At 35.1% G+C, this 14,566-nt stretch overlaps 1 protein-coding gene across 21 annotated transcripts in view; it reads right to left on the minus strand.

The window, feature by feature from the left end:
- Nucleotides 1–483: 483 nt before the first annotated feature.
- SOX5 (SRY-box transcription factor 5) overlaps nt 484–14,566 on the minus strand; it is a 1,155,824-nt gene continuing 1,141,741 nt past the window's right edge. For 18 of the 21 annotated variants that reach the window (XM_049885146.1, XM_049885147.1, XM_049885143.1 and 15 more), the window contains 3 exons: nt 14,076–14,249; nt 7,211–7,427; nt 486–5,479 (listed from right to left, as the gene is read on the minus strand). In XM_049885146.1, the coding sequence (XP_049741103.1) occupies nt 5,176–5,479; nt 7,211–7,427; nt 14,076–14,249 (695 nt within the window). In that variant the 3' untranslated portion in view covers nt 486–5,175. Of the gene's footprint in view, nt 5,480–7,210; nt 7,428–14,075; nt 14,250–14,566 lie in introns of all 21 variants that reach the window. The other 3 variants (XM_049885159.1, XM_049885162.1, XM_049885160.1) reach the window with 2 other exon arrangements.

Genomic DNA, 14,566 nt, shown 5'->3' on the forward strand with positions numbered 1-14,566 from the left:
AAATTCAGAAATATCCATTATTCAAAAGTTGGTAGCAGTGAGGTGAAAATTGTTTATCGTTCTTTGTAATTTTATAACCTTCATTTTAGAGCTTTTCCATGCAAATAACAGGATGAACCACAATTTGAGGCGTAAAATCCCACTGCCCCCCTCCAATGACAAGTGTCAAGAGTGGGGGAACAACACTGCAGGGGCATCAAGCTGTAGGGTTTTCAAGCTCATTAGAGTCGATTCCATAGAAGCGGGATGTGTTTTGACATTACAGTGACGGTACGAGATGCGTCATAACAAGGTCTGGTTCTCCTTGTGGTAATGTTCACCCACAAAATTAAACTGTTAGTTCTCAGTTCAAAGTCAATATCAATAAGTGGGGTTATTTATATTTGAAAACAAAATTATTTTCCATACTTTTGTTTTCATAAACTTCATAACAAGAATTGGAAAAGAAACACAGTATAATAGGTAAAGAACACATTTGCTGTTTTTATTGGTGCCTTGCATGGCAATAATACTGGAAAAAAAAAAAAAAAGAATGCCAAAAAAAAAAAAAAAAACCCCAAAAAACAGGTTGGTGGCAACCCACATCTTTTTTTTGTTAAAGAGTACATAAACTCCTGTTTTATTTTTATTGTGGCATGAATGATAACATAAAACCCAAAACATGAAAATATACAACTTATATTACACTATGTGTTATGAACAAAATATAAATCTATAACTCTATGTTATATTTACATAATTATTTATTTTATTAAATTTCAAGTGAGATGGTAGGTTGCACATACTTTGTTTTAAGCTCCAGGCATTTGATTGTCTCTGTTCTATTTATTTATTTATTTTCCATTTTTAATTGTAAAAATCCAAAATGTTAGAAGGACTAAGAGCTTTAGAGCCAATGGAGCTATATAAATACTGTTTAATGAACCAGTGAGAAAAACACTGGGGAGGACAGGAATCAATCAGTAGAAAATTCAACACATCATTTTCAACCTGGGAAACTGCTGGTTATAGGTAACTTTAAAATTAAATACTGTAAAAGCCTGACTAAACAAATACTTATGCCCTATAAGACAGAGATACTTAAACCACTTTAAGTGGGCTTCATACTTTTCCTTGCAAACCCCATTAATTTTTATTTTACTATTAACTTGATACACAAATATTTTATAAACTTGTTTTTGTAAATATACAGCTGTGTATTACAAGTCAATAATTTACCCATTAAAATAGATGAACATGTTATGATTTGTGATGTTTTAAACGTGAGAGAAGAGGCTTCTCCTGGGACCAGTAACTAACAGCTTCTGCATTTATGAAAAAATCTGAAATTAGACCATAAAATGGTTAAAGATAATTTCTCTCTAAACTGATTTAAAAAAAAAAAAACTGATTTAGTTAAGGTAAAATTCTACTCCAGAAATCAAATCTATGAACTAATTTCATGAAAAAAAACTCCTTTATATTTGTTCTTTATGAGAGGATTTGGTTTCAATAATGATGATTATGCCATTTGGGAGGAGTTTTATACATGATTAACTTTTAAGTACAGACACTAAATAAACTTTAAATTTGACTTAAGTAATTTAGGAATAAACGTACTGAAAAAGAGCTTTCTATTTTATCCAGTTGTAGTCACTAGCCAAATTATTAGTAACTTATAAATTAGCAACTTTAGCCTATTCTCTCCAGTGATGTTCTCCTACATTTGTATTATAACCATTTTAAGAGAAACAACACCCCCAAAATCTCAGAATTCTGGTAAGATTATTCATTCTGTGTTGAAATCATTGCATATGCATGTGTGTGTGTCAGTGAGTGTGCTTGTGGTGTGTGTACGTGTGAGTGAGAGAGAGGGAGAGCTGAAAGAGTAGGTCGAAGAGGAGGGAGACTGTTTATGGTTGTTTTAGTTTGATATCACCCTTATTTCCTCTATCTTATCTTTTTGGTCATTATGGGGCACAGAAAAAGAATACAAAGTTTTAGGATCCTTACAAAAATTATAAACCAATCAAATGTCAAAAAAAGTACTGACATAATAAGTTGCTATTCATAGCACCTTTTATCTAATGACTTAAAAACACTTTAAACATTAATTACTTTTGTTTTCTGTTTTCTTTTGGGGAACACTAAGGCAAACAAATTGTGACGCCCAGTAAATTAAACCTCAGAACAAGAGAATATAACGCAGGGCTATGGACTGGCTTTTCCTCTCAGTGCATGCATAGTTTAGTCTTTCTGACATACACTAACCAAACGAAATTAACTTCTGGATTTCAGCAGTTATAGGTCACTATTAACAATTTCATTTTCCCCTTCCAATGAAACAAAATAAAAGCCAACCAACCAAAGACCAAACTCAAGCGTTTTGTTAATTCACTAGTAAGTGTGTTAAAATTGGTTTCCACTATGAATGCCCTCAGTGGCATCTACCTGGAGCTAAAACAAAGTATTCTTGTAGCCCAAAGTCATGAAATGAAAACAAAGCATCTTTATAACATGGTGTAAAGTAAGTATCCAGCAAACGTGAAAGGTGAACCCACATAAGTCAGAAAGAATTTGTTAACAAAGACAGAGAACAAATCTTTAAAAATCTGTTTTCACATTGTACATAATAATGATATAAAAACAAGTGTCTATTATTTTTCCTTATCCAGAGTGCTTAAAAACAAAACAAAACAAAAACAAAAAATTGGCTCTAGATGACTGTGGCAATTAAATAACTAAAATGAGTGATGAGAGCAGAAGTTAATTAAGATTGAACACGACCCTCCCATTAATTCACTCTTCTGTATTAAACACCAGAACTTGACATTGTTGGGGCCAATTTTTTTTTTAAAGGGGAAAATTATGGAAGAAGAAGCAAAATTGTATGTGTGAAAAAAATATATATGTATATAAATATACACATATATATATTTGGAAATTAGTTTTAAATATCTAACAGCTTATTAGCTGCACTTCCAAATCAAAGCAGAATAAAATAGAAAGGGAGAAATAAAATAAATTATACATAACTTACTAATCTGGGAACAGCTGACCATTATTATTATTATTACTATTATTATTATTATTATCATCATCATCATTATTACAACACTATCAAAAAGAGGCAGTTCAAATGAAAATACAGTCATCAAAAACAAACAGAAAAACAAACAAAACAAAATCTCTGACATGCAGGATATGGTCAACTCCTCCAAGCAAAACCCCAGAGCAAGTCTTTTGAGAGAGAGAAAAATAAAAGGGATTTTTTTTTTTTTCTCATTGATACGTAAAAAAAAAATTTTAGGGTCGTGTTTGGGGGATGGGATAGAAAAATGATGACTGGAGTGGAAACCGTAGCACATCCAACTACCGGTTGGAGTATTTACTACCTGACGCTTCAATACAAATAACGGCAATTGACTTTAAACGATTTTGAATTTATGTGGACAGGCCCTACATCTGCCTTGGCATTTGGTTGGCAAAATCTAAATAAGCAGTCCCACTACCATCAGTTGTTTCTCTATGCCCATACTCTGCTGGAATCAAAAGTTGGACTCCAGTGGACTTGTCTTATAGCAAGACGAGGGAAGTGGCAAAGATCATTGGGTTGAGACAGGCTCCATTTTGTTAAGCTGCAATGACTTTAAATCAAATCTTGTTTTTTTTGTTGCTGTTGTATGACATGTACGTGGCTCACAATTAGGAAATGGAAATGGCCTCTATCTCATTTCATGGAGAGTGAAAAATACTTTATAAAATCATCAGATTCATTTCCGGGTCAGGAAAGGATGGAATGTTGAAGAAATAAGCTAATTCTACATTTCTGGAAAATGTTCAAATATATTCAGTGAAAAGAATGATTATTTTGCTCATAGTATCAACAGGAAAAACAAACAAAAATCATTAAGTAGCAAATGTTAGTGGAACCAATTGACCAGGGAAAAGGGACATCTGGGAGCAGTTTGCTAGTAGCTTCCATGTTATACACGCACACCTCTATTACACAGGGCCACCTGATCCATCCAATAAGAATCGTATTAGAAATTTAAAAATATAATTTCTGAGCCCTATAATTGGTTGTCATCTGAAGTGCAAAGTCAAGGTCAAGGTTACTTCCAGACCAGTCACTTGGGAGGATGTGGGATTTCATCCCCAGATGTGGGTTTAACTCACAATGGTCCAACATTATTCCTATTAGTACCATAATCACACACATACATACACACAAAAATCCAAGATCAGAAAATATTTTTTTCTCTAAATTTCTCATGTCTCTCTCTCTTTTCACCTGAGAACAGCACCTACAGTTTCCATTAGGAAAAAAAAAAAAGTCAAATCTCACCAGCTGCTGGTATTTCAGGTTTTTCAAGGGATTGTCTAAGATATAACACTGTCCTAACTTAAGAAGGAATAGGAAAAAAGAAAAGGGAAAAAATGAACTGGGTCAACACTTCAATACAAATTTGGCACTTGCTCAAAGATGTAGTGTGGTGTGCAATAGATAAAGTCCTCTAAAGAAAATAATTGCTTATTTTGTGGTGGATAGCAAGGAAGTTAAAAACAGGTTCTTTTTCCCTCTTCCCCCCCATGCACAGACTTCCATCTTTAAAGTATAGAGATGGAGAAGGTGGAGAGAAGTAAGGAGAAATTCATCTTTCTTTTTTCTGTCAGGTGCATTACAAAAAAAAAAAAAAAAGAAATGAAAAGCAGAAAAAAACAAAAACGGAACCCCCCCAAAACAAAACTTATTTCTTTTTAAAAATTGTAGCACAAAACAACAAAACACATTCACAAGCCACTTGTTGGCACTGTGTACCTGAGTGAGAATTTCTAGAACATTGTAGAACAAACAGCCATAAAGTTTATTTAAAAAAAAAAAAAAAAAAGAAGTTGACGGGTAAGACTTCAGTGCTTGGATGTAGCAGCTGAATTACTGGCATTATTTTACCCATAGCTTATTTCAATCTCTTGTTGTTGATATTGTTGTTTGTTTGCTGTATTTTTTTTTTTTTTTTCTTTCCAAGCCTTTTGAGGCTGAGGTCTATTAGTCAGCTGATGTCCCAACTAGTTAAGACTAACAGTTAAAGTAACAGTCAGTGTATGAGAAAGTTAATGTGCTTGGCCACTGGTAAGGATGAACCAGCTAGGGCTTCTTTAAGTCCTAAGGTCACAACAATCTTTTGACCCTTATCAGTTGGCTTGTCCTGCAATATGGTTTTCACTGTCACTTCCATAATCTACATCCGGATCATCCTCTTCCTCATCGTACTCATCGTAAATTTCTCCATTGATGTCCTCAGCCTGTATCTCTTCTTTGATATGTGGCTCCTCTCCCTTCACTCCGTAAGTGCTCTGGATAACAGGCATCCCCGGCTCAGGGCTGCTAGACACGCTTGAGTGCTCTGAGGGCAGGTGAGGGGAGGGCATTCCGGCCATGGCAATGGCTCCAGGGTACACAACACCAGCAGTGGCAATGGGGATCTGTGCTTGTTGCCTGTCAGAGAGGAATGTCCAAAAAGAGACCATGCGTGAAAGGATAGTTGGATGTGGGCCTTACTTATATAATTCATTTACTCAGTGTCCAGCTCTAAAGTACTGATTTTCATTCTTTGCCTAACATTTTTAAAATCACTTCCCATTTTGATCCCAATACCATACGTCTGTATAGTGGTTCAGAGATTACAAGACATTGACATGTATTACCCATTTGATCCATACAATAATCTTGTTTTATTCCTATCCTACTTAAAAAAAAAAAAAAAAACTGACAGATTAAGTACTTTTTCCTCATAACACATCGAAATTTTTTTTTTCAGAATTAAACCTACAGAAAATTCAATTTTGATGGAAAACCCTAGAGAGAAAATACTAAATGCTCTCAACATAAAAGCTTTACTCACCAGAATTGCACGATATCACACTGTCCACCTATTCCCTGAAACACTTTTAGGGGGGGGTAAGAAGGAGGGCTAGCTTCATGGGTATACGACCTGCACAGTCACACAAAGCCCTGGGGTCCCATATTTGGTTTAAAGCTCTGCTGTTGTAGTCTTGAAATTCTTAATTTTTAAAAATAAAGGATACTACAATTTTATTTTACACTACAAACAAAACAACAACCCATTGCCATTGAGTCAAATTCTGACTCACACTGACCCTATAGGAGAGAGTAGAACTGCCCTACAGAGTTTCCAAGGAGCCCTTGGCAAATTTGAACTGCCAACCCTTTGGTTAACAGCTGTAGTACCTAGCCAATATGCCACCAGCATTTCCTATTTTGCACTGGGCCATACAATATATAGGTGGTCCTAGTAGAAATGGATTTATAGTTGCCTTCATTCATTCATTCATATGTTTACTCTTTACCAGGAAGCATTAGATTTTGTACTCAGCTTTAAGAAGAGTCATCTGCTTAGATATAAATCATAGACCCTTGTCAGAGCAGACAGATTATTTCAAAGTAATGGAGGAAACGGGGTAGACTTAACAACGCTTTTTGTAAGTCATCCTCTCGACATTTTAAAAACGGTGTTTATTATCCTAAGAAGTGCTTGGGATCTTATTAACTTCTGTTTCAAATATGAGCACCTTTATTTCTGTGGGGTTTTTTAGGAAGTTTTTTCTGAGGAAGTAATGCAGTTGCAGGCATTATAACACTGTTGTGAGCCTTGCCATCAGAAAGCTGCTTTGTAATTCAGAATGGAACTTTCCCATTCACGACCTTGCTGTGCCCTAAATATAATCCCTACTAAGTACTGTCATCCACAAAGGCTGCCCATATGCCTTGATCCTGCTATATTCAGATTCAAGTGTTTCTTTCAAAATAATTTTTTATGCTGTATTGTCTCAGCTAAGTTGTTTGTCATTGTAGAACTGATCACTACGAAACCTTAGAAGTAATAAACAACCCTTTTTTTAGGAAAAGAACTACAATCATTCCAAGTTTTAAACAGCAAGCGCCAAAATTATTTACTTTCAGATACTTTGTTTTCCAATCCAGTTGTTAACAAAGCTCACGTCAGAGCCTTTGTCCCAGGAGCTGGGAGTAGATTAACATGCCTGCATTTTTTTCTCAGGATCTTATGGGGGACAGTTAGTCTTTGAAAATACACTGCATTCAGGTTCTTTTTCAAAATGATGCTTTGCAACTAAACAAATGTGTCTGGTTACCCATTTGATACAGCAGGAAGTTTTCCCTAAGAGAAAACGACTGAATGGCCCATACCCAACATTGAAGTATTGCCGCATCTCCTGTCTCCTGTTCCGCATGATTGCCTTGTATTCACCAATGCGCAGCTTTTTGCCATCCACGAGGCACGTGCGCTTTGGCCTGGGCTTATACTTGTAGTCAGGATACTTCTCCAGGTGCTGTTTGCTGAGACGAGCTTGCTCCTCATAATATGGCTGTTTCTCTAGGTTTGTCATAGCTTTCCAGCGAGATCCTATGAAGAAAGGAAGGTTAGTATTCCAATTTACCCAGTTGCCAAGCATCCTGAAACCAGATATAACGGAGAGAGGAAAATCTTATGTAAAAATGTTGACGTTAACTCAGAAATATATAAAAATGTTGTTGGCTGGTGAGCTTTGACTCAAGAGGTGAGATTCTACAAGCACAGAGCTATCGGTAGCTGTTTACCCAACTAAACAGTGTACAATATATAATAAACCATATGACATCACTGGATAATACTTTTTGTTTTTTCTGGTTTGAATAATGATTTAGCCAAATTTTTGTGTAAAGTTCAAAGATACTTTAATGGCTATATCTTTCATTTGTACATTAAATCATGCTGTAATTGAGCTGCAAGCTGAAATTTTATGCAATAATTCATGTATTTTGAATCTGAGACTAAATTAGCTAGATATTGAGTATTTTTAAGTAGGGGTACATTCCTTAGTACAAAGATTCCTAACATATTTCACATATAATTCTCATTCTCCCCTAAATGATTATGTATGCTTACATGAATGATTATGGCGAAATATTTAGTTAAAATTTTACCCATACTTAAAATGATAATATTAATGAACATGCTCTGTGTTAAAAACTTTACACATGCTGTCTTTTCTTTTTACCACAAGTCTGTTGGATACCAAACCACCAGACCCACTGCCATCAAGTCGATTCCAACTCATAGCGACCCTACAGGACAGAGTAGAACTGCCCCATAGAGTTTCCAAGGAGCGCCTGGTGGATTCGAACTGCCAACCTCTTGGTTAGCAGCCGTTAGTACTTAACCACTATGCCACCAGGGTTTCCTATTTTCATAGATGAGAAAATTGTGGTTCAAATAGATGAAGAAACTTACCCAATGTAACACAACTGCTAAATTGCAGATCTGTGACTCAAACTCCGGTGGGACAGAATTTAAAGTGTGCCACAAGGTATGACCCTTAGGTACACATGCCCACCTATTATGTATCATCTAGTGAAGGTTCGAATTAAAATAAGTATGCGTTAAGATTTTTCACTTAATAAACCGCTTTCAATAATAAAGCTGTCACTTCCTGTGAGATAGTCTGTACTAATAATGATAAGCCAAAATTTTTTCTCCCCTCCTTTTTATTCTTCAGTTTTTTTAGATACAAAGTTTTTTTAGATACAACTTCAGTTTTTTTAGCTACAACTAGGATTGAGAAAAACAACTGTTTGAAGCTTAATTATAAATAATTCTGCTAATTCTCAGTAGAGATATGGTTAAAATTTTGATTCTGTCAGTATGGATAGGTGTAGTAGTAACAGCAGTTAGTATTTAATTTTATTAACCATGTGAGAAAAATCTGTCCATATGCAGATAAAGTGTGTTTATCTGCACATAATCAACTCAACTCCACCCAAATGTGAAGAATCACTTTGGGCTTCTGAGGGCCAAAACAACAAAAATAACTGACATTAGGAGATCCTTACCAACAGTATAGGAGTCCCTGGGTGGCATAAACAGATAAGTGCAAGACTACTAACCAAAAGGTTGGTGGTTCAAACCCATCCATAGGTACCTGGGAAGAAAGGCCTGGCAATCTGCTTCTGAAAGGTCACAGCCTTGAAAACCCTATGGAGCAGTTCCCCTCTGCACACATGGGTCATCATGAGTTGCAATCAACCAGATGGCAGATGCTTTCCAAAGTCATCCAAGCAAGATCTTCAAAGCTTTTTAATGGTTTCTTTACTCAACTGTAACTCCATATCTCAAATGCAAATAGCTCACTTTGAACAATTCTTCCCTTAAAATGCACAGAATTTCTCAGTATGGGCTGTTATATTTATTGAAGTGATGCAGCAAAAGGGGCACTATCTCTTCCTTCAGAATTGTTTCCTGCTGGAACACATGTTGCCAGGTGGGTGTATCTGTGTCAGTATTAGATTTATAAACAAAAGTTTATTTCAATCTAAATATTATTTAATTCTATAACATCGATTCAGGTTACAGTTCAATCACAGAGCTTCATCTTTTTTACCACTTCCTCAAACTTCTGTTTAAATAAGCATTGTCTAACATTTAGTCAGGTAGTCAGGCCATAGGATTTGTACTTACAATCTCAAACTCCTTATTTGCCTCACATTATTCTCTAGAGGTACTTGAAAGCCATTATGTTGTTCTCAGGACAAATATAAACACAGGTAAAGCCATAAAAACTATTGAGCTGGATCAATTGTTTTCATGGAGTTTCTTGCAAGTATATATACCGTTTTTTGAATCTCAGATCAGGAAGTGGGAAAATAAGCGTACCAGAAATAATTTCTTGGCCAAATATGAATACAATGAAAAATGGATCAAGGACGGTTGGTCTTGTATGTATTCATGAGCTATTGAGCCTCAAAAAGGAACAAAGAAACCACCATTCTCAATTAAAAAAATAATTGCCAAAGGTTCTTCCATCAGTCTAAATGTTCTATAAGGGTCAAATAAAATATGTTTCTCTAAGGAAAGGAAAAGTTTCTGCCTTATAGTTAATTTGCTTTGGAGTGTTGAGAACTGTTTTTATATTTTTTCCTATGTGCATGATGCAGTATTGGTTACTGTATATGGAATGGGGTATAAGACAAATGTGGCTCCTGTCTTCCTGATGCTAATATTCTAGCGTAGGAGAAACACATTAAACATCTAATTACAGAATTATTTTAATTGCAATTGTGGAAAATGCAGGAAGCTGTGAAAGCATAAGATAAAGAAGCAAAATCAATCTTCTGTAGGTCAAAAGCCTTCACTGAAGAAATGACTCCTACAAGGTCAGAAGGAGAAGTACATACTATGGAGGAGGAATAGGATGGGCAAGGCCTTCCAACAGGAAGACGAGTAAGATGAAAGAAAGCTGACCTGGCTAAAATGCAGAGGAAAAAGGGATATGTAGACATAAAGAAATAGGATAATAAAAAAAAATGCATAAATTGTCATATAAGTTGGCTTCCAAATCTGCCTTGAATTGGGATGACAAAATAATTTGGCACTTGGTAATACATTTTCTCTGGGTGTATCACTAAATCCTAAGCTATGTTTTAAAATCTGATTATATAATATTTACAAGTCTTTTCAAAAATAAAAATGAAGATAGCCTAACTTGGGGCAAAATAGCTAACTAGCTGATTTTATGAGAGTGTTGATAAGGTTTAGTTTGGTGGTAAATGCAGCTCTCACTTTTAAGTAATAATTTTTTAATAGAATTAACCAATAGTTAGGCTTGGTTTTGGTTTCAGTGGTTTTGAGGTATAATGACCACTGTGTGAAGCTAGAATGCAAACCCTGAAACACAGTAGATAATAGTGAGAAAGCATTTTAGTTACCTCCAGGAGAAACAAAAATATCTGCTTGAGGCTCCTGGACACCCTTTTAGCTCTGTAATGAAGTCACTCCTGAGGTTCAGCCTTCAGCCAAAGATTAGACAAGCTCATAAAACACAACAAGACCAAAGAGGCACAACAGCCCAGGGGCAAGGACTAAAAGGTGGGAGGGTACAGGAATGTTGGTAATAGGGAACCCAAGGTCGGGAAGAGAGAGTGTTGACATGTCATGGGGTTGTTCGTCAATGTCATAAAACAATGTGTGTACTGTTTAATGAGAAATTGGTTTGTTTGGTAAACCTTCATCTAATGTATAATAAAAAATTAATTAATTTTAAAAAATTCTGCTTGATTTGGGTGTGGCTAGTTGCTTCTTCTGGGCCCATGAACAAGAGGTTAGTTCCCTGCTGTTTTCAAAAGGCTGGACTTTTACCAAAAAAAAGAAAGAAAGAAAAAAAACAGAGATAAAGACAGACATTTGGGTATTTCTCCTGATTTCAAAAGAGGGAGATTCAATCAACAATATTTTATGTTCAAAACAAGGAGGGGAAAAAAGACCTGCAAAACATTCTCTTCCTTTCTAAATCTGGCAATACAATAAAAGTGAAGAGTTTGGGCTGAGAAGCATTGTCATCTCCATGAGGTCTGTAATGAATTTGCACATTTTACCCAGGCTACTGTATATCTAATCAGAAAAAGATGTCCCCCATCCCCTGATCTAGTCCCAAACAGTAAAAGGTGATTCCTTATGTTAACAATTTCAGCAGAATGGCTTATTAAAACCAGATTTTAGGGTATTATAAAATGCTTAGAAGCCCTTTAAAATGTCAACTAGGATCCCCAGAGACTACATAAAATGTCAACCCAGCTCAAGCGCCTGTTTTAAGCAGAATGAATTAGCGGCATGCTGTCGGAGGCTGTTATCCAAAACACTCAGTAAAGAGGAAAACATCAAGCTTTCTTTGTACTTTTATTTGAAATTGGTCATTTAGAATGATCTTGTGGCTATTTGAGGATCGTTTATTTATATGAAAAGCTACGGCTAAATATTGAGGTCCAAACCATCTCAGTGTTTTTCCCCCCAAATTCAAATGCTATCTCTCTAATTAATACAGTTTCATTAAAAAGACTTAAATCAGGCAGCACTCTCATATAGCCTATTACGATACAATCGTGTGGTCATTTTAATATTCTCTCCTTCAAAATAGAAAGGACTTCTTTCAACCAGCCATCTTTTTTTTTTTCTTAAAGGCTTTCTATCATTCCATGTCATCATGAAAATATCATTTCATATCATCAAAATTAATATTACTCTTAGAATAAAGTTTTAATCAGCAATTTTCAATTTCCACATATGGATACATGAATGAAATGATATAAAAACAGTTTAAATAGTGTCAAATGCTTATTTTTTAAATTTTGATATTTTGGGGTTTCTAATTTGGGAATAACTGACATTAAAATATAAAATATGCTTACTTCAAGCATTTTATTGTTTATTAGAGTATTTCCAAAGAAAACAGTTCTGGCGCTTTTAAAAAGAGTAGAAATTTTCATATGGAAGGAAGAATGGCAAAAAAGAAAGAAAGAAAGAAAATAGATCAGTGATGGTAGAGACACAGAAAAATGTCAGTTTGAGAATTCTTTATCAATTTCACTTTTTTATTATTCATGGATATGTAATTTTACACATAAATATTCACATTTTCTATATATACCTAAAGTTTCACATGCTTATACCATTTTGGATAGCATTCATCTAAAGATCTCACTATTGTTTTCAATGAAAATTGAGATAAACATTTAAGTAGCTAGGGTTCTTTTGTTTTTATCTTATTACAAATGTATTTTGTGGACTGGGTAGTATCTATTGTCATTATTGAGAGTATGGATCATAAAAACATATATATGCTTATTTATTTATTATTGTACTTTAGGTGAAGGTTTACAGAACAAACTAGTTTCTCATTAAACAGTGCACATATTGGTTAACAACCCCATGACATGTCAACACTCTCCCTTCTCAACCTTGGGTACCCTTTTACCATCTTTCCTGTTCCCTCCTGACTTCTTAGTCGTTGCCCCTAGGCTGGTGTGCCCCTTTAGTCTTGTTTTATTTTATGAGCCTGTCTAATCTTTGGCTGATGGGTGAACCTCAGGAGTGACTTCATTACTGAGTTAAAAGGGTGTCTGGGGGCCAGACTCTTGGGATTACTCCAATCTGTCAAACCAGTGAATCTGGTCTTTTTTACACATATGTATGTTAAATAGCTACTTTTAGATGATGAGTTCCTTAATGTGAAGTATCATAAAGGACTGTATCTTTATGAACTATTCCAAGTGCATTGTATTATAGATTTGAATAAATCTTAAAAAATTTAAACAAATTTTGTTACTTAGTTCTTAAAACTGAAAATTGCTGTTACATTAGATATTCCGTTCTATTTTATTATTTAGCTCTTAGAAGACAGATAGTGAATGTTGCTTGGGTTGCCAAGTACCTGGTAGCAGACTACTTGAAGATGATGATGATGATGCTGTCAAGAGAACAACACAGAAGAAATAGAATCTTCCCTTTCTCTTTTTTTGGGCTTATATAGGTCTATAATAGGTCTTTTTATAATTAGTACTTTCTCCTCTATCCATTTTTTCTGAGTACTTCAGTGTCTATGTATGTAAGGTAAACATGTGTTTTGTTACCTGTTAAGATGAAAGATGCAATGGCAGAAAAAGTCTCCTTTTAATAGTGCTGAAAATGATGCCAATGGCTACGAAAAGTATAAAGTTCAAAACATGCACACTCTATGTCTTTTTGCACCAAGACTGATTTTCCATGATGGCACTAGAACAACCATCATCCCCACCTGTACCCCAACCACAACATGATGAATTCTACCAAGAAAACTCCTTGTTCTTATGTTAACTAGGATGATGAGAGAGGCTGAAGGCCTTAAGATTAATAACCTGACTACAGTTTACAAAAGAAAATAATAACAATGGTCAATATCAGTGTCTAAAAACCCATGGGAAAGGAACTTTTTTTTAATCTCAGTCTTTGTAAATATATTTCTAGGTTCTTAAAGAAGAGGACATATTACAGTAATTAGTATGGAAACACATAGTGAAATTAGCTGTAGAAATTGTCCACATTTTTCAATTAATAGAGATTGCTTCCTTATTAGAAGAAAAGCCTCAGTCAGGGTACCCATTTCTTGCAGATAAAAAGAGATCCCTTGCCTACCAACCAGTATCTTTCAACTGCAGAACAGTACCTTTATTCCATATATCACTTAACTCTTAATGTACTTCTTACCCAATATCTTGCTGATGTTGGAGTTATGCATGTCAGGAAAGGCCTGCAGGATTTTCCTCCGTTCATCTTTAGCCCACACCATGAAAGCATTCATTGGACGCTTTATGTGGGGTTCATTGCTACCACGTCCCCTGGATTCTCTATAAATTCTTGATTCTGAGACTCCGGCACTTCCTAAAAACAAGGAACATTGCTTCATGTTAGTGTTAAACCTTTGGCAGCTCTCTTCCTTGGATTACGTTTTTTTTTTAGTCTATTAAAATATCCATAAATAAAAAGCACGTCTGATAATGGTACATCCAGTTCTTGAACAGATGCTTGTTTATGGAGTTTTTGTGATAAGCCTAGTGGTGGCAAACATTGTGTTTGTATTTTAAATCCATTGCTAATATGTATATATATTTCACCTTCTTTCAATGGACTACGGACTGTTTCACCATTTACTTTCAAGACCACATAAGGAACTTTGAATAGTATAGGGTTTTTGATGC

Source organism: Elephas maximus, chromosome 4 (genome assembly GCF_024166365.1).
Source record: "Elephas maximus indicus isolate mEleMax1 chromosome 4, mEleMax1 primary haplotype, whole genome shotgun sequence".
In the NCBI taxonomy this organism is placed as follows: Eukaryota; Metazoa; Chordata; class Mammalia; order Proboscidea; family Elephantidae; genus Elephas; species Elephas maximus.